The sequence below is a fragment of the Leopardus geoffroyi genome, chromosome E3 (genome assembly GCF_018350155.1).
Source record: "Leopardus geoffroyi isolate Oge1 chromosome E3, O.geoffroyi_Oge1_pat1.0, whole genome shotgun sequence".
Lineage (NCBI taxonomy): Eukaryota > Metazoa > Chordata > Mammalia > Carnivora > Felidae > Leopardus > Leopardus geoffroyi.
Window position 1 is genome coordinate 39,856,952 of NC_059340.1, and position 25,524 is coordinate 39,882,475.

Genomic DNA, 25,524 nt, shown 5'->3' on the forward strand with positions numbered 1-25,524 from the left:
TCAGGTCCGCACTGGAGTGGTGGCCTTCTACGGGTACAGGCTGGGAGACGACAGGGAAGCAGGTCCATCCAAGTTATGTCTTGACAGTCGGCCACAGACAAGGTGGCACACAGTCAGATATACACATCGCTAGGCTGCCACGGTCTTTATCACATTTAATCCTCACAACACCCCTGTGAGGTAGGTATTGCTGCCCCAGCTTACACATGAGGAAGCCGAGGCTCACACATGCCCAGGGGCACACAGTTGACAGGAAAGGTCTGTGATCCCAATGGCGGGGTCTCTGCATTCCAACCATGCCCCGCCCAGGGCGGTCAGAATTCTCTTACAGTAGCAAGAAGACAGCTCCCACGGACATGGGGACACCACACACACACACACACACACACACACACACACACACACACAGCACCCAGAAAAACCACCACTGAGTTGGCACCTCTGTGCGCCATAGTTCTAGTTCAAGAGCATTTGGGGGACACTCCTGGCCCAGTGGTTCGTTCTGACATTTTGAGAAAAAACAAAAGCTATCGCTGCAGGGCACGTGTCTCAGTGGTCCACCCAGCTGAGGGGAGGTCAGGGTCAGGCGCAAGCAGATCCCTCTGGTGTTGTGGCTGCTGCACGCAGGAGGTGGAGGCTTGGGGGAGCCTCAGGTACCCACAGCAGATCCACCCTCCCCAACAGGTGGGGACAGGTCCTCTAAATCTCGCTCATCTGCATCCTGGTCACCTCAGACGTTACGAATGACATTTAGATTTTTTCTGTCCAACTTCGCTGGGAAAATTCTTTTCGCCTCAAGAGTGTCAGGATAGCACTGAGAGATCTGAATCAGATGTTTCTTTTTTTAGTTGAACCTAAATAAAGTTAGGAATCTCTCTCTCTCTAACTTAACATCTTCTATCTTTTTCTTTTATTTCCATCTTAGAAAAATGAAGGATGGAAATAAAGATGGAGAAGAAATAGCCTGGAAATTCAGTGCAAAGAGAGGTGTTCGTATGGACACCACCTGCTGGGGACACAGATCAATCACTCTGGGGGAACAGAAGGATCTCTACGAGGAGCTCAAAGTATGGCAGGCAGGGAGCTTAGGGCCCAGCCCTCAAGGCCCAGCCTGACAAGACTCTGGGCCTGCCCACCTGGTGGTCACACGCAGGCCTCGACAGTGCAGGGGACGGGCTCCCTCAGCAGGGGACCTGCCACCCAGGAAGGAAGGGAACCAAGGCGGTACGAGGACAGTGGTGCGTGCGCTCAGAGAGGTCGGCTCCTCCGGTCACCCGAACCCCATAGATGCGGGGGGTGAGCTGTGCCAGGCCACCTGCTCACACATGTTCTCAATGGTGAAAGCTGTCAGTTCCCGGGATGGGGCTCAGTGGGGCTGGGGACATCAGACATGGGCTCAAGTTCCCCAGAGAGAGGGGACGAGAGGGGACAGAGAAATGGGCTTCACAGGGCGTGGCATGATTGCTTTGAGGCTAAACTTTCCAAAGGGAAGCATCGGAGTTTCTGTTCTGACTTAAGACGTTCTGACAGCTCACGTTGGGCTGCCCCGGAGAAGGAAACTTCGCATCCCGCGTTCTCTCAGTTCCCTGTGTGAGAGCCACCAGGGTGCACACGGTGTCCGCCTCCGGAGCCCCCAGGCTCCCTAGTGCAGTGGCAGCCCCCCACCCCCCACCCCCCAAGCAAACGTTGCCCGCAGCAAGTGCGGGCACTCACGGCCTCAGCAAGCAGGGCTCAGGCCCCTCTCCTCGTCCTCATCCTCCTCTTCCTCCTCCTCGCTGTGGGCAGATAGGTTTTTCCTCTTTACCTGTCGCTGGGGGGTGCTGCTCTCCAGGGGGCTTGGAGAGTGACACTGTAAACATGGCTTCTTGGCGTGCTGGCGGCAAGGCTGTGTGCCTGAGTCACTGCCCGGGGAAGGCACTGAGGTAGACCGGGGGGAGGCCCCCGAGACCCCGTCCACCGAGTCTGTGGGACTCGCGCTGCAGATGGAGGAGTACCCCGAGGTCACACTGTCCTTGCCTGGCTCCCTCCTGCCATGGAGCAGAGGCTGGGGCCCCGGGCTCGGAGGTGTCTGGGTGCCCGGTACATAGGCGCGCACATCCTGGCGACCACCGGCCTCCGGGCAGGCCTCCTCGTCGCTTGATTCCTGGCAGCAGTGCTGTTCTGGGTTTAGATAGACCACGGTGACGTCGAGGACGCCGCTGGGTGCTGTCACTGGGGGAGACGTGGGGAGAGAGGTGAGGCGCTGAGCACTGAGTACCCCCTGTCCAGTCAGGACCCCCAGGGGCCCGTGTCTGGACCTCGCTGCACAGCCCCCCGTACCGCTCTCCTTTGGGCAGGAGGTGGAGGGGGCCTCTCACGGTGACGTGGGGGACGGTAGGAAGTGACAATAAACTGATCATCAAGAATCTGCTTAATCCCCAGTGGACACAAGAGCAAGCACCCGGAAGGTCAGCAGAAACAGCCAGACCTAGGGTTCCTGTGTGTTTAGCTGCCCCAAAACACAGGGACGGAGCCTCCCACAGGTGGCCCTGCAGACGTGCACAAGGCACAGAGGCCAAAAGGGCGGTGGCCGGCACACGTCACACAATGTTATGTGGGTTCCAGGCAAGGTCTCTTCCTCTTCCCCTGCCCTGGTGAGGTCCTTCCATCAACACGGGCCTGGCTGGGGCTGGACAAAGGTCATCTCTCCTCCCCAAGGGCTGAGAGGATGCCCGCCCCACCCTGGCCCTGCTGTGCTGTTCTAGGGGCTCTGCTGCCTCATGCCTGCCTGTGTGCAGACGCGCTGTCCTGCAGGCGAGGCAGGGGTCTGGCGTGAGACCCCCACCCCTGGAGCCTGGGGCACTCACCGTCACCATCCTTCTCGCCCTCGCTCTCCTGGTCACCCTCGTAGCCAGAGCAGTAGTCCAGGCTCCAGTCCAGGAAGCTGCCCAGCAGCACCTCCTCCTGGCTGGACAGCTCCGCGGTGGGCGTGGTGACGAAGCTGCCCCTGTCCTCCTGGAGGCTGTTCTCCCGCTTCCTGCAAGGTGGGAGAGCCAGGGGCCGGGTCACGGTGGGCCGCAGCGTGGGAGCCTGCCCTGGCCCAGCGGGCGGTGCACAGGGACGACAGGACGACACAGCTTCCCGGCTGCCTGCCCTCAGGAAGCTCACGTCAAAGGGTCAGAGAGGCGGGGCCGGCAGCACCGTGACGGTCAGCACAACAGGACTTTGCAGGATCACCGGGAGTTCCTCGGGTGGGTAAGTGGGGCGGGCAACTTATCTCAGGTGGTACAGCCAGGACATGGACGCGGGGGACACGTATGGACATGCTCGTGACACGAGGGTGGAGATGGAGGGAGCCAGGGAAGCGCCCAGGACAGTAACCAGGCAGCAGCTGCGGGGTCAAGAGTGACAGCAGTGCTGTGGGACAGGGTAGTCGGCACACATCTGACAAGTGGCGGGGCCACAGGCTGAGCTGGGTCCACCCTGGCTCAAGACCTTCCTCCCTGAGCGGGAGCCAGGTTAAAGCAAGAAGCAAGAGACAGAGCTGCTCCGGAGGGAGAAGGTGGAGTGGCAGGTGGGCAGGATCGGGCCCGGCTGCATTTTTTGCGGGACCTGCTGCTTCTCCTTGCTACGCCTCAGGAGCCCCCTGCCTAAAAGGGGGGAATGGAGCCCCTCAGGCAGCTGCAGCGGGCACAAGGGAAGCCAGGCCCAGTGCGCAGGAGCCGACGCTGCGTTGCGCTGTTGCAGAACGGGGTTCACTCACCGCTTGGTTCTTCTTCCCGACGGAGAGCTGAGGAAGGCGTGAATGTCCCCCGCGCTGAGGAAGGACGTGGGCTCTGGGCTGCCTTGCTTCACGCCCAGAGCTGCGCACAGCTGGCCGTAGCTCAGCACCTGAAACAAGGCCAGGGTTAGACGGATGAGGCCCCGGGGGCAGGCGTCTGGGGGTGGGAGGTGGGGGCGGCGGCACCTCTTCCCGGCTGATCTCTTCGTAGCGCTTGTCCTCAAATCGCTGCTTCACGGCGGTCAGAGAGACTTGCCTGTAGTCCTTGGGGGCGTCGTCATGGAAGCTGCAAACAGAGGGACACGTGAGGGACAGCGGGGCCACATGCAGGGCTCTGGGGCATGCCTGGAGGGCAGATGGGGCACCCTGCGGCTGCACAAACAGGTAAGCGTGCAGTGACTCATGACCCAGCAATTCGCAGCAGCCAAAGGGGTGGAAACCCTGATGTGGTCCGTCCACGCAGCAGAATGTGATTCTAGAGGAACATTACATAGGTGACAAGCTGGCCACAAGGGGCCATGTGATGTACAATTTCATTTCTGGGAAATGTCTGAAATGTCCAGAACAGGCGAACCCACAGAGACAGAAAGCAGAGGAGTGGCTGCGGGGTTGTGGAGGGATGGGACGGATGGGCAGCACGGGCGTGACTGCTGAGGAGAGCAGGGTTTCTCCGAAGGAGGAGGCGATGTTCTAAAATTGATGTAGTGACGGTCACACAACTCTGAACACAAATCGCACACTTAAAAAAGTTTAGTTTGTGGGGCGCCTGGGTGGCTCAGTTGGTTAAGCGTCCGACTTCAGCTCAGGTCATGATCTCACAGTCTGTGAGTTCGAGCCCCGTGTCAGGCTCTGTGCTGACAGCTCAGAGCCTGGAGCCTGCTTCGGATTCTGTGTCTCCCTCTCTCTCTGCCCCTTTCCTGCTCATGCTCTCTCTGTCTCAAAAATAAATAAAAACATTTTAAAAAAATTAAAAAAAAAAGTTTAGTTTGTCAATAAATGTTCCCAACTTATCTGGTGGGGAAATAACAAACTCGGGAGGGGAATAGCCTAACAAATTTTGGGAGGCAGTATCAGGTCAGCATGGTTTGCACCCCTAGTGTGAGCGGCTGTGGGGTCAGACACACACGCTGACCCCTCGACCTTCACCCGTGCTCCCCGCCCATCAGCTATGAGTGGGCACAAGAGAAAACTCATGAAGGACACGCCAGCCCCAGGAGATGCTGCCAGGCTCCTCACGGCTGGACTCACAGCTGGAGCGGGGACCAGCAGCAAGCAGCCCCGGGGAAGGGGGTGTCTGGCCCGGACAAGCCGGCGGGGGATCCGGGGCTCAGGTCAGAGGTTGGGGTCTAGATGTTCTGGATCCCAGAGGTGTCCGAGGACAGGCAGAAAGCAGGAGCACCCCAGGCCCGCATGCAGGGAAGAGGGCACTGAGTGCGGCCTGGCAGAGGGAGGAGGTTGCCGCGGGTTTGGGCAGATAAGCACGTGTCAGGAGCGGGGACCAGAGCAGAGGGGGAGCAGGGCCACGGCACGGGGCGATTGCGGCCGGCCGACTCCTGAGCGAGTTGACACCGTGTCCCACGCTAACACTATCAGGGGTCAGGCGGTGGGCCCCGATGTTCCCCTGCCCGTCTGCCACCTGTGGAGTGAGGCTCGGGCTGGGAGTTGTTGCACGCGCATCAACTGTTATCACTGTGGAAACGGGCAACACGGCTGGCCTGGCGCTCTTAAATGTCAACTCTGAGACAGGCAGCACGCTGCAGGAAGGTCTGTGTGTGGGCCCGCACACGACTGAATTCCCCCTTGATCCCTGAGGACACACCCTCTATGGCAGCTGCGTGGGGGACGCATTTCCTTTCACTTAAAAAAAAAAATTTTTTTAAATGAAGTAGGCTCCACATATAACATGGGGCTTGAACTCACAGGCCCGAGTCACATGCTTTACTGATGGAGCCAGCCGGGGGCCCAGACTCACCACTTCTGATGAAGGCTCAAGACACAGGGTATGAGGTCTTCACAAGAGAACCCGGTGATGTCCCACAACCTTGTGGTCCAGGGCTGTGCTGGAGAGGAAAGCAGGAATGGGGGGGTGTTCTGACGGCCCCTCACGTCCCACTGCCCCAGTGGTTGTGTGTGGAGTTTTCTGGAGCTCAGTGTTAAAAACGCCCCACAAACAGAGCCTGTGTGCTCACTGTCAACAGTGTGGGAGATACTTAAGCTAGAACATCTCTTAATTGCACCCCCACAGAATGGCTTTTAGTCCATTCTCGTGTCTCCTCCAGGAAAGATGGGCAATGCCTGTTCTCCCTCTCCATTGTGAGAATCGTGTCCCGCCTTCTGGAATCCCCAGTCCCTGGCTTGGCTCCTGCTGAAGAGCAGACAGGAGGGCAGGCTCCTTACTCTGTCCGTGGGTCAGCCGTGCGAGCAGCAGGGCGGCCGCGGCCAGACAGGCCGGAGCATAGGTGGCCAGGCTGGTGTGCAGCAGGGACAGCTCACACAGGAAGCCACACAGATGCTGGGTTCTTGGGGCCTCAGGGACCAGCGTCAGCAGAACGTCCTTGTAATCAACCACAGTGGGGACCTGGACGGGACCGGGAGGTGGGGTCTTGTGGGGTTTTGGCACGTGATCACAGTGGCTGGCCCCACCAGTGTTCACACTGGACACCAGCGTGTGGCAGTGATGAGCTCTAGCCCTGGCCTCTTGCCCTCTGGATCCAGGAGGACTTTCCAGAGCAGGAAGCTCAATGCCATGGAGGGGCCCTTGATTCCTCCTGTCCCCTCCCCTGACTTCAACTCTGATTTAAAAGGAAAAAGCATAGGGCTGACTCATCTTTGACCAAGCAGGAAAGAATATCCAATGGAATAAAGACAGTCTCTTCAGCAAGTGGTGCTGGGAAAACTGGACAGCGACATGCAGAAGAATGAACCTGGACCACTTTTACACCAGACACAAAAATAAACTCGAAATGGATGACAGACCTAAATGTAAGACAGGAAGCCATTAAAATACCCGAGGAGAAAGCAGGCGAAAACCTCTTTGACCTTGGCAACAGCAACTTCTTACTCAACACGTCTCCAGGGGCAAGGGAAACAAAAGCAAAAATGAACTACTGGGACCTCATCAAAATAAAAAGCTGCTGCACAGCAAAGGAAACAATCAGCAAAACTCAAAGGCAACCGACAGAATGGGAGAAGGTATTTGCAAACGACATATCAGATAAAGGGCTTATATCCAAAATCCATACAGAACTTATCAAACTCAACACCCAAAAAACAAATAATCCAGCGAAGAAATGGCCAAAGGACATGAACAGACACTTCTCCAAAGAAGACATCCCAATGGCCAACCGACATATGAAAAAATGCTCAACATCGCTTATCATCAGGGAAAGACAAATCAAAACCACAATGAGATACCACCTCACACCTGTCAGAATGGCTCACGTTAACAACTCAGGCAACAACAGACGTTTGGCGGGGAGGCGGAGAAAGAGAATCTCTTTTGCATTGTTGGTGGGAATGCAAGCTGGTGTAACCACTCTGGAAAACAGCATGGAGCTTTCTCAAAAAACTAAAAATAGAACCACCCTACGACCCAGCAACTGCACTACTAGGTATTTATCCAAGGGATACAGGTGTGCTGTTTCAAAGGGACACAAGCACCCCCCATGTTTATAGCAGCACTATCGACAATAGCCAAAGTATGGAAAGAGCCCAAATGTCCATCGATGGATGAATGGATAAAGATAATGTGGTATATACACACAATGGAGTATTACTCGGTGATCAAAAAGAATGAAATCTTGCCATTTGCAGCTACGTGGGTGGAACTGGAGGGTATTACGCTAAGCGAAATTAGTCAGAGAAAGACAAAAATCATAGGACTTCACTCATATGAGGACTTTAAGAGACAAAAAAGATGAACCTAAGGGAAAGGAAACAAAAATAATATCAAAACAGGGAGGGGACAAAAGAGAAGAGACTCTTAAATATGGAGAACAAACAGAGGGTTACTAGAGGGGGTGTGGGGGGGACGGGCTAAATGGGGAAGGGGCATCAAGGAATCTACTCCTGAAATTATTGTTGCACTACATGCTAACTTGGATGTAAATTAAAAAACAAATAAATAATAAAAGAAAATAAATACATAAAACTAAAAAAGGAAACGGCAAATGGCCACTTACTCGAATCCTCCCTTCCAGGGCAGAGATGATCTCTCCCATCATCCTCACCAGGTCTTCATACTTGTAGGTGTTGTCCGTGAGCCAAACTGCCTCTCGGATTGTCAGGATCTCTCTGCTGATGAACCTAGAACGTCAAGAAGGGGTCTGAGCACAGAGTCTGCTATCCTTGCAGGCCACGGTCACATGAACCCCCAATGCCAGAGGGGTCAAAGAGCGAGAGGACCCGAAGGGGTCGTGTGGCCTGGCCTAAGGGTCTGCGGAGGAGGAGGGACCAAGGCTGGCAGTGGGAGTGGCCGGGCTGCCAGGCACGGAGGCGTTTCTGTGAAAGGTACCCACGAATGACCTGCCCGGTTGATCCTCTTAATGACCTGAGGATGACAGCAGCTTCTACGGAGTGAGCATAAACAACAGTTTAGACCCAGAAGGCAGGTGAGCCGGCAGAGCCGGAGCTGCGGGGTGTCTGAAGGTCTGTGCTCAGCACGGGGTCTGGCCGCAGGAATCCTGGGTGTCCCTAGTCAGCCAGCCACCCTGTTCTCTCCTCCGCAGCAGCACCAGGGAGCAGGGAGCATGCTGGTCCGGTGACCTGCCGGGAAGGGAGCAGGGCCCGGCCCGTGGCTGCTCCATCCTGGGGGCCCTGCAGCCGACCCACTTGCTGTCAGCTTGACAGAGTGAGATGGGAGGTGTGGGGACTGCAGGTGCACGAGGCACGAGGCCGGAGTGGGGCCGATGGGGGCTGGGCACATGGGAGCACTCAGGGAGAGGCTGAGGCAGGCGCTGCCCTGAGCAGGGGTGGGGCATCTCCTCTAGGATCTTCTTAAAAAACATCTCGCCGCTGGCCCATCGGTGGTCCGGGATTTTGGTGACTGATTGCTAGGATGTAATTACCCTGCTCAAACATGAGAAGGCGGAGCCTGTCTGTTCAGCCACCTCTGGTGACGCTGGGTCCACCGAGCACGCCGGGCGCGGGGGGAAGGTTGGCGTGTGGCTGCCTGCTGGCGGCCCCGAGGCCATGCTGGTCTACAGACCACAACTCCAGCTCTCGACACGGCATGTGACCAAGATTGCTGCAAGTGGTCACGCTGGCCTCAGGGGTCACGGGGGATGGCAGAGAGTAAGACGGGAGCTGGGGCTCTCCGTGACCTTGTGACATGGGAAAACTACCCCAACGGCATCGGCCTGGAGCCCTTGTCTCTGGGTCACTAAGCAAGAGAAGTTGGCGTCTCGAGTTCACGCCGCCGCGTGTGGCCACCTGTGCCTCACCCCCCAAGGTCTACAGAGCAGGACGGTCAGCCTGCAGAGCCCTGCCCAGGGGGACCGGCAGGCCATGCGGGGGTATCTGGTGTAGGGAAACAAGGACACGTACGATGTGTGGTGCAATCACTGTCCACACTGCTTCTGAAGGTAAAGGCGGGCTAACAGGTGCTGGCTGAAGGACCGCAGGTTTAGGTAAAACGGAAGATGGTTCCATTGGAAGAGTCCGAGCCGCCGGAGTGCAGGCAGCTGTGTAAGGAGGTGCCCTGTCTACGTGGTGGGGGTCAGCTGGGGGCGTGAGACCACCAGTTGCAGGTGTCCGACGACACAGGCTTGAGAACTGGACTGCCGCGAAGTGGTTTCTCCCTGACCTCGGGACCCTGGGGCAGCCCACTGGGCCCATCCCTCGGTGCCATGTAATCCGCAGGAGCCAGGGGAGGAGGGGCCCGGCCTGAACCTGCCCGAGCGAGCCGCAGTTCTGGGGTCCTGCTCGCCAAAGTTCAAGTCTGCCATCCCCACGTGGGAGAACTATGCTGTGTGGGCACTCCCTGAAATTAAGACCCCCATCTAATGAGGTGGGACACTGAAAGGCCAGCCTGTCGTGTGTCATCCCACAGGCCCTGCCCTGGGGGCCCCGTACCGGGTGCAGATGACCATGCAGGCGATGCCCAGCAGCTGGAGCCTGTACCGAGGCACGAGCCTCCTCCGCAGGTACCGGTCCACGCACTCCACAGTCAGGTGCAGGCACAGGCTCGTGAAGTCCTTCATGGTGGCGACCTCCACCAGCCAGTCAATCAGGATGTACCTGCAGGGAGAGCACCAGCCCTGGAAACTCGGGCGCACATTTGTGAGCATCCCATTCTCGCCTGGCCCGTCCGTCCTGAGGGAGTGAGCAGGTCTTCCGCAGCATTGCCCGTTGACCCAGGAACTTGTCCCAGCCTCAGGTGCGGGGCAGGCCCCAGGTCTCCCACCTTTGTCCTTGGGAGGAAGCTGGGCTCACACATCTGTGTACCCTGCCTTCTCCCACAGCCACTGCCAGGTCCCGAATGAGCCCAGACACAGGTCAGGGGTAAGGTGGGTCCACCTGGTAGAGTGGGGACGGATAAAGATCCCAGGAATGGGGAAAAGTCGCTTGAAGGGAGCAAGACCTGTGGCCCTCCTGCAAACCCACATTCTCCCCGAGGAGCAGCTCACCCATGGGGTCATTTCTCACGACCCTCTGCTGCGAGGAAAGAGCTGGCAAGAAGCTAAAGGGGGAGGATGCATGGAGCCTGGCAGAGGTTCTCGGGCACCCAGCAACTCTGGCGGAGCTGACAGATGCAGGATCCTCCTCGAGGGGCTAAACCCAGGGCCAGAGACATCACGCAGGAGGGCTGGGGGCCACGGCAAGGACACCCCGGTAAAGCGCCTTTCTGAACAAAAGAGAGGAGACCCGGGTCTCTAAGCAGAGGGGAAAGAGGGACCAGAAGGGAGAGAGCAAAGGAAGATGAAGCTGTGGGTTCTGGGCAAATGTCCCAGGCGCCGGGCAGAAGCACCTGTCATAGGCAGAGGGGAGGAGGGAAGGGTGGGGCCGAGGTGGTGGAAGAGAATGGGGAAGAAGAGGACCCTGTGTTTCCTCCAGGACGAGGAAGACCACTTGAGCGCCAGGTGTTTGGGGCTTAGACCAGCCACTACGGGAACAGAGAGGAAGCTGCCTTACCCGACTCAGCAACATTAACGATTTGAGTTACGAAAACAAACCGAGCAAATTGTGCACTTCAAAATGGCTAGATCTGGGGCACCTGGGCGGCTCAGTCCGTTGAGCACCTGACTCTTAATTCCAACTCAAGTCATGATCTCACGGTTCGCTGGGATGGAGACCAGTGTGGAGATCTGTGCTGACGGCACGGAGCCTGCTTGGGATTCATTCTCTCTCCCTCTCCCTCTCCCCCTCTCCCTCTCTCCCTCCCTCCTTCTCTGCCCACATATGCAATCTCTCCCCAAATAAACAAACTTAAAAACACAAATAAAAAAAACGAAAATGGCTAAATTTGAAACACCACGTGACACGTCAATGATTCCTCAGTGTAAAAACAAAGGTGGCTGTTGCCCGGTACAGAGGAAAATAAAAAGTTCAACTCAAAGACTGAAATGATACTACTATTTCATTTAAAAACTATATATATATATATATATATATATATATATATATATATATATAAATATACATATATATATATATATATATATCAGTCCTCGTAAGGAATAAAGTGCACCCTCCCCCGCCAAAAACAGAAGAGCAGCAGCCCCAAGAAAGGGCCGATAGGGAGGGGCACACGGTGTTCTCCGTGCACACCTAACAGAAGGAAGGACAGCTGGGCGAGGAGGGCGCTGCCACCAGCACTGGCACAGGGTTCAAAAGCATGACAGCTTGATGACATTTGATGCAGCAGCAAAGGACGACCCACCCCTGCACTGTGTGCAGGAGATCAAGCCTCTCCAGCAAGGCCTGATCCTTTTATTTTAATTATTTTCTTAAAGTTTGTTTATTCTGAGAGCGACAGAGGCAGTGTGAGTGGGGGAGGAACACAGAGAGAGGGAGAGAATCCCAAGCAGGCTCCACACTGACCGCACAGAGCCCAGTGTGGGCCTGAGACCGACTCACTGTGAGATCACGACCTGAGCCGAAACCAAGAGTCGGAGCCCCCCAGGTGCCCCGAGGCCTGGTCGGTTTAAATGTAAATGTCCACTGAGCAATTATTATGAGCTGGGCGTCGTCTGCCGGAGTGTAGCCAGAGCCTCATCGTTATAAATCCAAAGTGTATTTGAAATCTTGTTCAGGCTTAAAAAATGGTCTGCGTTTTCCACTTTACTTCCTAGCATATTCTGCGTCCGAGTGAAAAACCTTGGGGGTGAGCGGGCTGCAGGAAGAGGCAGGGTGCGAGGGCTGGACGCTGCCCGAGAAGTCACGCTTGACGGCCACAGACCCTCCTGCACCACACCAATCCTCACTTGAGGTGGTTGTTTGGCGGCCAAAACTGGGCATATGGATCCTCTCACTTTAGAAAGACACTTAACGTGCTTTCGCACATCCGGAGGCTTAAAAAGGAACTCTGGAGCACAGACATGGGGGATGTTTGCTCTTCAAAGCCCCGGATAACTAAGGCATCGCTGGCTTTAGAAAACCACACACACACACACACACACACACACACACACACACACACCACAACGGCCACAACGGCCCCGTCATCCGGGTGCCCGGCGGTCACTCTGCCCCCACCCCAAGCAGATGCCCTCCCTCAAGGGCCTCACCTCATCGTGTCGCTGAGTCCCTTCTGCACGGAGAAGACCTGCTGCTTGCTGACGGCACGGGAGGCCTGGAACAGCTGGCGCGCGACCCCGTCGGCGACCTTCCCCTCCAGTCCGAGCTGGCCCCCGTTCGCACAGGCTTTGGCTAACGACAGCTGTGGGACACACAGGCGTGTGAGCAGGAAGCCTCAGGCTGCTGGGGGAGAATTGTGGGCGCACAGCGGTGCTGACGCCTCAGCCCCCTGGAAACAGCGCGCCTCAGGTTTTGACTGTTCTTTTCGAAATAAATGGCGTATCTCGTGATAACATGTCTTAAAGGGGACGAAACGTGCACCACGGAGTCAGCACAGCAAAGCAGCCAAAGCTGGTTGGAGGCTCAGGTGATCCCGCTTTCGTGTGTGTGTTTTTTTAAAGTTTATTTTGAGAGCGAGCGAGCACGTGCGGGCGCACTCAGGGGAAGGGCAGAGAGGATCCCAAGCAGGCTCTACACCGTTAGCACAGAGCCCAGCGCAGGGCCCCATCTCATCAACTGTGAGATCGTGACCTGAGCCGAAATCAAGAGTTGGATGCTTAACCAACTGAGCCAGCCATGTGCCCTTCAGATGACCTGGCTTTAAACCCTGGATCTGTGTGACGTCGCAGGCAAACGGGAAAAAACGCTCTGTGCCTCAGTTTCCCTTCTCGTGAAGCTATGGTGCTTCCTGGCGCGTGTTCACTACTTCGTGGAACATCTCTGTGCAGCCATTGTCGCGCTTGCCCTGCCTGCACAGGGCGGCTGTGCCAAAGTCTCTTGCTTCTCCCGCCCAAGTATTCTCTGAAAGGGCTGCACCGATTTTCACACCAGCTGAGAGAATGTTGTTCTAGTGCGCCTCTGCCAGCAAAAACTGCTACCGTTAAAAATGCGTATTTTCAGAAGTTAACAGCTATACACTCAACGTGTACAGAAAAAAAGATACCTATACACCTATCATTCATCAACGTGAGCAGCCACAATCTCGTTTGAATGTGTGGTCAAACACTCCTGGGTTCTGACCGTTTCTTTTCTTTTCTTTTTTTTTTTTTGAGAGAGACAGAGAGAGAGAATCCCATGCAGGCTCCAACTCCACATTGTTAGCACAGAGCCCGACGCGGGGCTCAAATTCACGAACCATGAGATCATGACCTGAGCTGAAGTCAGATGCTTAACCGACTGAGCCCCCCAGGCGCCCCTGACCAGCTATTTCTATTTCCTCTTCTCTGGGAATGTATGGAGACCCTCTGAACGTTTACTGGAATACTACTATTCTTACTGATTAGTTTGAGCTTCTAAGAAAACCACATGGCTCGTTGTCACGTTTACTATGAATTCGCTGACTGCCTCAGGTGTAGCCATTACACTGCTCTGTCACACATCAGGCTGGGCCGTCTACCACTTTATTGTATCTTCCCTTTTAAGGGCAGACGGCTCTCCAGCAGTCAGTTGGTGGGGTGACAACAATCTGACTTTCTACCTGCTTGGCCAAGGGGGACTTCCTCTGATTTGTCTTCAACAACAATTCTTTACGGCTGCAACAGGAGGGCATCTGGGGGACACCAACTGCAAATCCCCCACGTGCTGGTTCTAACACTGATGTCTCGGTGAGCAGGTCAAGCGACAAGAACAGGAGAACGTTCCACACACCCACCTGCTCCCAGAAGACTCCCATCTGTCGCCACAGCCCCCGCTCCAGGACAACTTTGGGGAGGGACAGGAATGTTACCAGCAGACGGAGTGCACCCGCACTTAAGAATGAAGAGGCTGGACGGCCGGCTTAGGGGCAGTGGGCTTGGAGGCGACGGGGTGCTGGGCAGAGATGAAGGAAGCCCTTCCAGGCTCTCCTCCCTGCACACCCCAGAGCTAAATTCCCGTAAGGCCTGCGGCCGGCCCTGGGTCAGTCTTCCTGCCTACAAATGGGAGCCCGGGTGGTATCGGCCCCCCGGTCCCCACGGGAGGAGGCAGAAGAAGTTAGATAGGCGGGCTCCCGCCTCACCTGTGCTTCCCAGCAGCCTTTGGCAGCGTAGTCCCTGAGTTTCCTGAAGCTGTGGAGGCATCGTCCAGGATCGGACATCTGTCGACGGGAGAAAGTCACCATGTTTTTATACTGCTGTCTCTGGAGAACTCAGAACCAACCCACGGGGCTCTTACATGTTCCTCCCGACACTCCCAGGGGTCCACAGCTCGGTGTTCTTCCCAGCCCCTCATCCCCCAAGCGACCGTGGTCGTTGGGAGCAGCTATGGGAGCGGCCCGCCGACCGCAGCTCCTGGTGCCCCGGGAGTTGCCCAAGGACCCCCGTTCCGGCAGAACCTGCACCATCGGTACACCACCCTCCCCGCCCCGGGGGCCACTCACGTCCGTCCTCCTGTCACGTTCCCACAGGAGGTACGAGCTGGCCAGACAGCCCTGGCGAGCAGACTCTTCAAACAGGTCCCGGGCCTGCTGCTTCCGCTCTGCATCCTGGAGCAAACCCAAGCACGGTGCACCCTCTTCTCACCCCTTCTGCGGAGTCACCCTATTCGCCACCTCTCAGGTGGCTCTTACTTAATAAAGCGAGTTAACTAAATGGGAGTAGAAGCGACCTGTCTACAGACATGCGCTTGGACAATGACCGGGAGAGCGAGCTTCCGAGCTCCGCCTCCCAGGCCCTGTGTCCTCCCAGATGACATTTGTGTCTGGCTGGGCCCCAGAGCCCTAGCTCTGCTCTGGGCCACCGGCCGGTCAGCCCTGCACACCAGGCCTCCCAGATAGGGACGCTGGGGGCTTTCTCAGGGCTGCTCCCTGTCCTTGCTCACTCTCAGCGCCCCTCCCCGCTTTAACAGAAAGCCTCAAGGGCAGCGAGGCCAGTGGGAAGAGTGGGAGGGACTGCCCACGGCGCACTCAGGCGCTCTGCCCGCTCCACTGCGCTGCCAGTCCAGGGTTCACACCCGCAAGGCCTCTCCTGCTTTCCGCTCGCCTGCTGGTCCTTGCCGTGTGCGACCACAGAAGGACGAGCAGCACGGAAGCGCGGGCCCGTGCTCCACGGCTCCGTGTGCTCACCGGGGCCAGGGACAGATCACACAGCACAGGGTCCAAGTGGATGGACCAATCGACTCACCTCGAAGAGACTCAGCACTCTCCCCAGGCAGTGCAGTATGGATGCTCTGTGAGTCTGAGGTGACAGGAGGGAGAAGCGTGATCACCAGCGGAAAAAGAACTTCCAGCCGGCCACCCTTCCCGGTCTACACATTCTCGTGGCCCCTGCCTGGACCCCTGCCGCACCGGGGACCGCTCCCTGATTCCGGGCCTCCAGGAGCCTCGGTCCTGTATTTCTAGCCCAACCCCCCATGTGACTCCCTGGGAGTACCAGCTCTGAGGTTTCCTGTCCCGCTGGCTCATCTGCAACCTGCCCCCACGCCCACACTCTCAATTTTCTGCACCTCCACTGTCCGGGGCGTCTGGCTTTCCACCGTCCAGTGTCTCCACTCACCCTGTGCGGCTCGGACTGCCCGGCATGCGGGCCCCATGCGTGTTCCTCGCCGGGACTCACTCCCTGCAGCTGGCACTCTGCCCTGAGGCTCTCGTGAACCACGGCCTTGCAGCAGCTTCCAGACACCGACCACGGAGGGCGGATGAAGAGCCAGATGAAGGGCGTGCTGCCTGCATTCAGTTGCTCGGCGAGACTGAAGAAGCGAGAGGCCTTCAGGCCATTCACTTCCGCACGGGCTTCGTCAGACACAGAGACTGCGGAGATGGACAAGGTGTTAACCCAAGGGTGTCTCTGGAGCACAGGTGCACAGCATTCTCCATTGTCTTTTCTGGAAGTCTAAACGCTCACGCCAGGGGCGCCTGGGTGGCTTAGCCAATTAAGCATCTGATTTCAGCCCAGTTCGAGCCCCACATCAGGCTCTGTGCTGACAGCTCGGAGCCTGGAGCCTGCTTCGGATTCTGTGTCTCCCTCTCTCTCTGCCCCTCCCCCACTCCCTCCCCCTCTCTCTCTCTCAAAAATAAATAAACATTAAAAAATAAAATAAAAGCTCACGCCAGCTGCTGGTGCATAAGGAGAGCGGAGCCTCACAAGACGGGGACCCCGTGCCTTTTCTTCTCTACGCTGTGGGTCACCTGCCCCGGCTGGGGTCCTCCCGGAAGCCTGTGTTCTGAAGGTCTGGGAAGATGCCCCCACAGAGGCGTCACATGCCCACCCACCCTCCCTCCTGCAGGGAGCAGTAGCCTGGACTTCAGCTAAAGGGTATGGTGTTTCTTTTAGGGGTAATGTTCCAAATTTGGATGTTGGTGATGGCTGCACAACTCTGCAAATACACCAAAACCCAGCAGACTGGACTTGAGATGGGGGAAGTGTATGGTATGTGAGTTAGGTCTGGGAGTCACTGTGGGATAGGGGGGTGGGGCAGGGGCACCTCTGGGACCTGGAGGAGGACTGCCCATTGTCTCCATCAGTCACGACCCCGTCAACCAGCTATATACAGGCGCTACCTCTCAGCAAGATGCCAGACGTTTTACAGACAGAAAAATAGCGGCTACCGCCAAATGTTTATGCACTTTGGGAGCGGGGACTGGACAGACCGCAGGCTGGTTCTGTGTGCGAAGCAAAGAGGTAGGCACTGGGAGAGGAGAGGGCCATACGGGTTCTCCCATGGAGCACCTGCTCCATGGGGGTGAAGGAGTTTGGGCACCAGGCTGGCTCTGACCTGCTTGTACCTGCCTTCCACTTGCGCCTGGGCTACTGTGTCACTGATGCCCTGTAGCGTAAGGCACGCTTTGCTTGCTGCCCCAGAGTGTCACGGGGGACCTGCGGCCGAGCAGAGGAGCCAGCATCTACCCGTGGGCAGTGGGTTAATGGGACGGAGCGGGGGCCGCTGGAGGGAGGCTGGCTTGCTGGAGTAGCCCCCATCCTGAGTCTCTGCTGACTGGGAGTAAAGCATTTGTTAAAACAAGGTTTGTTAAAATAATGAAAGCATACGGAATCAAAGTTGATCAGCGGACCCCACAGCAGGGCACCCCTGGGCACAAGCTCCCAAGGGGAGACGGCGAGGCAGAGTGCCAGACGTGGCAAGAGTGATGATGGAATGCTGACCCTGGGAAGGGCTCATGCTTATTCTAAAACATCCACGCTGGGGCGCCTGGGTGGCTAGGCTGGCTACGTGACTGACTTGGGTTCAGGTCATGATCTCGAAGTTCGTGACTTTGAGCCCCGCGTCGGGCTCTGTGCTGACAGTGCGGAGTCAGCTTGCGATTCTCTCTCTCTCTGCTCCTCCCGCATGCTCTCTCTCTCAAAATCAATAAATAAACTTAAAAAATGAGTGAAATACCAATGCCAAGTGGGGCAAGGTCAGCCCCGGCCCCGCGAGGACTTACGGCCTTCATTGTAGAGGTAGGCTATGCCCAGCTTCACAGCGGCTTCAAAATTTCCCTTTTCGGCAGCCCTAGACCATTGAAAACATAAAATGTCACCTGATTTCATTCCTTACGGCTTATGTGCCACCACATCACTTGAAGGTAGAACACCCGATTTTTAACTGAGAACTTTTTAGGTAATACAGTTGAATGTCAATTATCCACGTCAGGCTGTGACACGGATGGACCTTAAAAACATGCTAAGCAGAAGTCATCAGCCACAGGAGGCCACATGTTGCACAACTCTGCTTACGCGAACTGTCTGCAACAGACAAATCCATACACAAGAAGGCATATTAGGGGTCGCCAGGGGCAGGAGAATGCAGGGAGAACGGAGTCACCACTAACGTCCACCCCTATTCATTTTGACTTTGTTTGGGGGTAACGAGAATGTTCTGAAGTTAGTGGTGACGGCTGCACAACTCTGAATGTATGAAAAGCCACCGTGTGGCACACTTAAATGGATGAACCATACAGTATGTGGCTTATGTCTTCGGCGGCCTGACCGGAACCACTGGCACGCCGGGGCCCACAGGCCAAGGGGCTCACGCCTGCTCTGCCCTCCCTCTGGGGCCCAACTCCAGCAGAACGATGGCATCAGCCGGGGAGCAAAATGCAGTAGGAGTTAAATCACACAGTTCTGATTTGAAGAAAAAAGAAAAGAGCATTAGGTGAAATTGCCACATGCAGGTGACCTGTAGCTGAGTCATGCAGACTGGTCCCAGCCCAAGTGAGACCCTTCAGAAGCACGACAGGAACTAATGAGTCAGGCTGTGCTGGTGGCACAGATGGCCAATGACTGTGCTGTGCGTGACTAGGTGGGTGACGCTGACAGTCCTCAGTCACTCCCTGGGTGGGAGGGGGGCGGTGAGGCGCTGGCGAAGGCGACAACAAGAAGGAAACCCTTCCCATGTCAGGCCCTGGGACACAGGCTGGCATGCCAGGGCGGCCCAAAGACAGGGGAAAACTGAGCTGTTCTCAAGGTGCAAAGATACCTTTCAAAGAGCTTCAGGTTCTTGGGAGAAGGCCACAGCTCCTGGAAGCTGGCACATGCCCACACACTGGCGTGGCTGTCCACCAGGTTCTTCAGGTGAGAATGCACCTGCAAACAGGGGGAGCGAGCGGGGTGGGGGGCTGATCAGGGGTCCTCCCGGAGGCCCGGCTCCTGGAGCTCTTGAGGACAGGACACAGACAGATGGGGTGTTCCTCCCTACCCCGGCGGTAAAGGTCCCCCCTTCGAGTAGAAGAAACAAGTTTCTCTGTGGCTGTAAAGGAGCAATGGGGGACACAGTGGGACTAGAAGGGGGAATGAGTACAAACACTGAGAAAGAGGGGGTGATACCCCCGTAAGGGTGTCTGCAAGGGTCAGGGAAACCGATGCTAACAGGAGAAAGGGAAATGGACATTTGCTCTGTGCTTCTCTGCCTCTCCTCTGCCTCGGGCCTGGCTCATGGGAACATGGCCGGAGCCTAGAAGTCACCAGAGGCTCTAGGAAAAGACCGATAAGTCACCTGAGTGGCTGAGTGTCCAAATCTTTTTATCGGCTCAGGTAGTGATCCCAGGGTTGTGAGTTTGAGCCCTGCATACGCTCTGCGCTGAGCGTGGAGCCTGCTTGGGATTCTCTTTCTCCCCTCTCTCTCTGCCCCTCCCCCAGGTACATACACACACACTCTCTCTCCCCTCTTTCAGAATAAACAGGTATTAAAAAAAAAAAAATTAAAACGTAATACCACCCTGGACAGAGGCAGGAAGCGGGCCGGCTGGGAGCTCTGAACACAGGTGAGCATTTCAAGCATTAAAGTTCCCACTGCCATTGAAAACTCAGCACCCGTGGATATTACGACCACAATGGAAGTGGCTTTGGGAGCGCAAAAAAACAGGTACCTGTTGGGAGTTTTCCCACAGATTTGCTGTATGGCAGCAAATCTTGATTCAGTCGCTCAGGATGAGGCTGCACCAACATCCGTCAGCTAACTCGCAGGGACCCTTTCAGGGCTCCACGTGACGGAAGACTTGTCCTCAAGAATATATTTGTGCTCTTTCTAATACTATCTTATTTCTTGAGGGGTGAGAATTTCACTGCCACAAATCTCACTGTTAAAATAAACATTGCAGCAAACACAACCGAAACTTGGTGCGCTATGTTTCCACTTTGCTGCTTGCCTGCAGTGGGGACCACAGCGTCTGTTAACAACATCACCCTTGTGGCCTCTGCCCTCCTTTGTAGCCAAAATTTTGTTCCAACATTTAAGAACAGGGAGCCTTGATGGCATAACCAGCAGGTTAGTGACACCAGCAAGCTACGACTGGCGCTATTTTCACCCTGCAACTTACAGCTCGGACAGCGAGGATGTCCCCGACAGAGAGCCATTTCAGGATAAGAAAGAGCACATCTTCAGGGAGGCTCAGGATGGTTAGGTTTCGGGGTCTCCTCCTTATTCTCCGCTTTGTAGGGTAACAGAAACACTTGGCACACCTGCAGTGGATGACTGAAGAAAAACGGCACAATGGTCCGGGTGATGGGCTGGAAAGGAGCGGGCTGACAGTCACTGTCCCCCCCCCCCCACCACAAAAAGAACCAGCCACATGCCTACTCCCCAACATTAAGGGAATGATGGTAGCTGAGTTCCGTCCGACGTCACCATTCATTCCAAAATTCAATAAACACGTATGGTGAATAGCAGATAATCATGGAACTTGGCCAGCGGGAAAAGAGGCAGCAAGGCTGAGGAGGTTCTCCCGCATCTCACGCTCAGGGAAGCCGATCGGACCCCTGCCCACGTCTGCTTCTATTTGCACGCAGGGCTACACGGAAGAAGTCCCTCACCGGCAGGCACCTGGCCTCCTACCCGCTGCCCCCCTGCAAGACCCCCTCCGCAGGCCTTCCTACCCTGCCCGGCCCTGCCCCTGGGTCACCTACCAGCAATTAACGGGCTGCGACGGCCCACGTACCCGCGGGGTGACCGGCGCCCACCGAGCACCTGGATGTGACCACCACACCTTCCCGACCCCGGGACTCTAGGTCGCACGCGGACTCGCTTAGCGGGCACGGTAACAGCTAGCGAAGGGGCGGCCGCGCTCACCACCCCCCGGACAGGTGCGGAGACCCGCGCGGGGCGTTCACTCCAAGCCCACCCGCCCCCGCGGCGGCGCCGGGCATTTAAACCGCGCGCCGGGCGGGCGCCATCGGGAAGCCTCGCGCGCCGGGCCGAAGGGCTGGAGCCGCCCCGCTCCGTGTCAGCCCGCCGAGCCCCCCGCCCCCGCCGCCCGCGCCCCACACTCACCGCCGCCGCTCCCCATCACCGCCGCCGTAGCCGCCGCCGCCGCTCGCGCCCCCGGCTGCCGTCAGCCCCACGCGCCCCGCGCAGGCGCAAACCCGCCCCGCCGCCCGCCTGAGTTTTCAAATGCGCCCGGCCCTCCCATTGGCCGGCGGGGGGGGGGGGGGGCGCGCGCCGCTGGACCGCCAGGCCCTGCCTCCTGCCCCGCCCCCCGCCCGCTTCGAGCGATCGCAATTGGCCATGCCGGGACGCGAATTCGAACGCCGTCCGTGGATTGGTGGAGCCCGCGCGGCCGCCCCGCCTCCCCGGCCGGAGCGCGAGTCCCAGGGGAGAGCGGCGCCCGCTTGGCGGGTGGGGGCGTCGCTGCGTCCGGCGTGGGCTCGGGCCGCGCGGGCGCCGGCGAGCGTCGTCCGCGGCGCGCGGTGGGCTGTCAGGGAAGGCTCGTGGGGACCCGCCGCGCCTCCGGGCTCGCCCCACGGCCGCGCTCCCCGCCGCCCGCCCTCCCGCGCGTCAGGATAGGAGACTGCTGGCTCGGCGCCTAGCCGCCGCGGACGCGACCGGGAAGCAGCACTTTCAGGGACTCGGCTGGCGCGTTCGAGCCCTTCTTCCAGCGAATCGTGGCTCACCCGTCCCTCGCACCGGACATCGTCCCTGTCTGTCCCCGGCCGGTCCTCACTGCCCCCCCCGGGAGCCCTTTCCGAAGTAGCATCGCCCACCCGCTGGCTTGACTGGCTGCGGCGCGTTGTGTTCTTTCGGGGCGCCGGGCAGGAGCCCCCCACATCCGACGACAAATAAAGCCTCGGGGAGAAGCGCTGGGTGGAATAGCAGCTCTCCTCAAGTCAGCCGCCACCTCCCTTCTGTCCTCGACCCTTTCCGCCCTGAACCACCCAGCCGGGCACACACACACAGGGGCCATGGTGCCAGTCTGCAGCAGGAGACAGAGAAGGAAACGGTCACACGGGGTATAAGAGTCCATTAAGCTTGGCGCTGCTCCCCAAATGTCCCAAGTTCCGCACAAAAGCATGAGGAGTCCGTGGTGGCCCCTTCAGATTTCTCATCCTTACTCACCCCTTTGGTTACTGTTTTCTGCCTTGTGATTGTGTTGTCCTGTTCCCCTGCACGGTGACTTTGTTGCTGGTCCCCCTCCAGGGCCAGAGGTGTGCCCTTCCAGCCTAGACACCTTGAGGGGATGATGAGCCATCCTCACTCCGCCCAGTCCCCTGGGGAGCCCCAAACCGTGTCCCTCAGCTGTCTCCTCTCCTTGTTCTTTATGTCCTTGTCATTTTACTCACCGGGAGGTAAAGTTCTCTCATTTAAAAAAAAATTTTTTTTTAACGTTTATTTTACTTTTTTGAGACAGAGACAGAGCACGAATGGGGAAGGGTCAGAGAGAAGGAGACACAGAATGGGAAACAGGCTCCAGGTTCCGTCAACGCAGAGCCCGATGAGGGGCTCGAACTCACGGACCGCGAGATCATGACCTGAACCGAAGCTGGCCGCTTAACCAACTGAGCCACCCAAGCGCCCCAAAAGTTCTCTTAATTTTCAGCAAACTGTGGGCCCTCGCCCCCATTCTACGCCTTGGCAGGAAGAGCCCTGGAGGCCCGGCAGAGCAACGAGCCACTTGCAGAGGATGAGAAGGGCCCATTTCCCACTGGACATCCACTTGGGAGGGTGAGACAACTCACTGGAAAAGTCAGGGGCTCAGGGAAGTTCCTGGCTGGAATAAGGTGGCAGTTGAAGACGTGGGGGTGAACGAGAAAAAAAATTCAGGGGTGGCCGGGTGCAGAGGCGGGGGTGAGCCACAGTGAAGTAGGCCGAGAGCCTGAGGGGTCCCACCATTCAGTGAGAAACGAAGAGGAACCTCCAGAGGAGAACCAAACACAGCGGCCGTGGGGGAGGGAGAGCTGGGGGGGGGGCTTTCATCGGGGGGGGGCAGGGAATACCATGAAACGTCACATAGCAGTGACACAGAGAAAGGATGGAGAAATCAGTGGGTGTGGTAGCCAGGGTTGTGACGGTGCTGTAATTTGGGGTGAGTGGTGATGGGAGGTGGGAAGTGTGGCAAGTGTGGTCGGGGACCGCACCACTTTCCCCACTTTTCCCCTCAGCCTGGCTGAGAAAGCAGGGAGGGAACTACTTGCAAAGGAGGAGCTGAGGGGGCTTTCCAGAAGGGACCGGTGTGACCATGCCGGAGAGAGAAAGGCTACAAGATGGACATGTCTCAGAGCAGAGTCCTGGTGACAAAGGGCAGAGCCACATGTGTCCGTGCTCTTGGCTTGAGGGCGTAGTGGCCTGGAGCACACAGGCCTTAGCTTTGTGGTTCTCACACGCGAGATGCATCAGCACTTGTGAACACGGGGTGCTTACAACACAGCTTGCTGGGGCTCACCCCACAGGTTTCCGGTTTGCCAGGTCCGGGGTGGGACTCAAGGATCTGAATTTCTAACAAGTTTCTGAACGATTTAGAAGCTGCTGCTTAGGAGCCCTCCCCTTTGAGAACCTCTCCCTGAACTGAATCTTGGCCTACTACATGTTGACTCCAGGTTATTCATCCGAGTAACGCTTCATGGGCTGATGGCAGGATCACATGCGGGCTTACCCCTAATATTTGTAGGGACCGGGACAGAGTACAGATGGAGCTGCACAAATCCAAGTATTGAAATAAAGGAAAATTGTTAGGTTGGCAAACTCCTCAACCTGTTCTCTTCTCTTACCTGCAGAAGGTGCAGTGTCATGACAACTGTGGTCACCCCCAGGCCACTGAGCCTTGAGAAGACATGGCAGGGGGTCACCTGAGGCTGCTTCCACAAGCCAGGTCTCAGTGAGGCCTCGGGCCACTCAGGTGGGACTCAAGGGGATCTTTTCCCACGGCAATGCACCTGGGCTGTCCACCAGGCCTCCAAGGTGAGAGGTCCCAATCTGATTTAGAGCCACCCCCAACCCTCGGCCCCGCACTGAGCTCACTGGGTGTACAAGCTATCTTTGTACCCCTTGCAGCCCGTGGCAGGCTGCACACTCTTTATTACAGCAAGACAGGTTCTGAGGGAAGTGGGGAGGGAGGCTGGGAAGGAGGCTGGGAGGGAGGCTGGGAGGGAGGCTGGGAGGGAGGCTGGGAGGGGGGTGGAGCTGGCTTTGCTTGCTCTGGTTTCTTTCCCTCTTGGGTAGGGGGCATAGAGCAGGTGAAGCTCAGGAAAATATCCTCCAGGGAGACTTGGTTGACACAATAGTCGTCCAGCATGAATTTCCTCTTGGCTTGCTCCAGAATGTCAAACACCTGTGGGAAGGAGGGAGGCTGCCGTGGATGATGGGCACAAGGGAGGGGAGGAGGCAACAGAGGGTGGAAAGAGGGAGTATCTCTAGGGGTGTGATAAGGCCCCCAAAAGGCCCATCGCTTTTTCAGCTACCCCCAGAGCACCTCCCCAGAAGTGAGTCCTAGGGAGTCCAGCTGCCTGAGTTCTCAGGAAGGGTCCCTGGCTGGGGACAGTGCCAGAAGGCAGAGGCCCTGATTGGATCTCTGGCTTGCTGTGGCCCAGGGCACGTGGCATCCCCTCTCGGGCCCTGCTCCCCTCTCTGTGAAGTGAGGGGCAGGAGGAGCTGATCTCTGAGGTCTCTTCTAGCTCCCACATCCTATGTTCTATGAAATCCATGTGAATGTTGCCCTGGAGACGGAGAGAACCTGCGGCAGCTTTAAATGCAACTTACATGCAAGAGGGAGAACAGGTCACCCCAGAAAGCCCGTGACGTCTGAGGTTTGCTCCCTCTGATGCCCAGGTATGTGCTCACCTTGGCCCAGCTGAGGTCCTCCCCGGGCAGGTGGTAATGGACCATCCCTTGGTGCTCATCCTCCAGGACGCTGCCTGCACGAAGGAGACGCCGTGTCCCCGTGAGGGCCGGGCTGTGGGGGCCAGGGGAGAGCCGCCCGGGACCCTGGAATCACGGCCCTCCTCCCAGGGGTCGCGGGCCCGGGACTCGGCAGGGATGAGGCACGGAGACACACCTGGGAAGGTCAGGTTCACAAACGCCTTGAACTCCTCCAGGGCCTCCTGCCGCCCTTCGCTCCGGACCTTGGCCCGCAGGGAGTAGCCGCTGCCAAACTTGCTCTTGAGGTGCTGTGGGCTGCCCAGGCACTTGAACTGGCCCTGCACCATGATGGCCAGCCGGGTGCACAAGGCCTCACATTCTTCCATGCTGGGGAGAGGGACAGAGGTCTGACACGGGGCCGGGGGCACCGATGCCTGCCTCCCACGTCAAAGGCTCATGCGGGCGGGCCGGTGTTGTCGGCCAGATCAAGCTGTTCCTGAGTCCCGTGTTTGGAGGGTGGCCCACATGGTTAAGCCTGGGGACTTTCCTCA

At 57.4% G+C, this 25,524-nt stretch overlaps 2 protein-coding genes across 3 annotated transcripts in view; both read right to left on the reverse strand.

Moving 5' to 3' along the window:
* Nucleotides 1-138: 138 nt before the first annotated feature.
* Nucleotides 139-21,312, reverse strand: CCNF (cyclin F). 2 transcript variants are annotated; one of them, XM_045460268.1, is made up of 17 exons: nucleotides 21,176-21,312; nucleotides 20,226-20,380; nucleotides 18,887-18,993; nucleotides 17,853-17,920; nucleotides 15,967-16,220; nucleotides 15,595-15,648; nucleotides 14,853-14,957; nucleotides 14,493-14,570; nucleotides 12,487-12,638; nucleotides 9,833-9,997; nucleotides 7,942-8,065; nucleotides 6,158-6,338; nucleotides 5,733-5,820; nucleotides 3,947-4,046; nucleotides 3,743-3,870; nucleotides 2,847-3,016; nucleotides 139-2,211 (listed from the first exon to the last, which is right to left on the reverse strand). In XM_045460268.1, the coding sequence occupies exons 1-17, from the start codon at nucleotides 21,189-21,191 to the stop codon at nucleotides 1,718-1,720; spliced, it is 2,439 nt and encodes an 812-aa protein (XP_045316224.1). In that variant the 5' UTR covers nucleotides 21,192-21,312; the 3' UTR covers nucleotides 139-1,717. The 2 variants fall into 2 exon arrangements, with proteins under 2 accessions (XP_045316224.1, XP_045316225.1); XM_045460269.1 differs by lacking the exon at nucleotides 21,176-21,312 and adding an exon at nucleotides 20,812-21,062.
* Nucleotides 21,313-24,104: 2,792 nt separating this feature from the next.
* LOC123589093 (ATP-binding cassette sub-family A member 17-like) overlaps nucleotides 24,105-25,524 on the reverse strand; it is a 76,372-nt gene continuing 74,952 nt past the window's right edge. The window contains exons 28-30 of the mRNA XM_045460734.1: nucleotides 25,170-25,360; nucleotides 24,956-25,029; nucleotides 24,105-24,446 (exon numbers count right to left, since the gene is read on the reverse strand). Of these exons, the coding sequence (XP_045316690.1) occupies nucleotides 24,195-24,446; nucleotides 24,956-25,029; nucleotides 25,170-25,360 (517 nt within the window). The 3' untranslated portion in view covers nucleotides 24,105-24,194. The remainder of the gene's footprint in view (nucleotides 24,447-24,955; nucleotides 25,030-25,169; nucleotides 25,361-25,524) is intronic.

Bases quoted from the DNA above. Each gene is read 5' to 3' on its own strand.
- CCNF (XM_045460268.1), bottom strand. The intron at 14,958-15,594 runs GTGAGTCGATTG...GGTTTGCTCCAG, and splicing joins GAGTGCTGAGTCTCTTCGAG to GATGCAGAGCGGAAGCAGCA. The intron at 8,066-9,832 runs GTACGGGGCCCC...TTGACGTTCTAG, and splicing joins TGCATGGTCATCTGCACCCG to GTTCATCAGCAGAGAGATCC.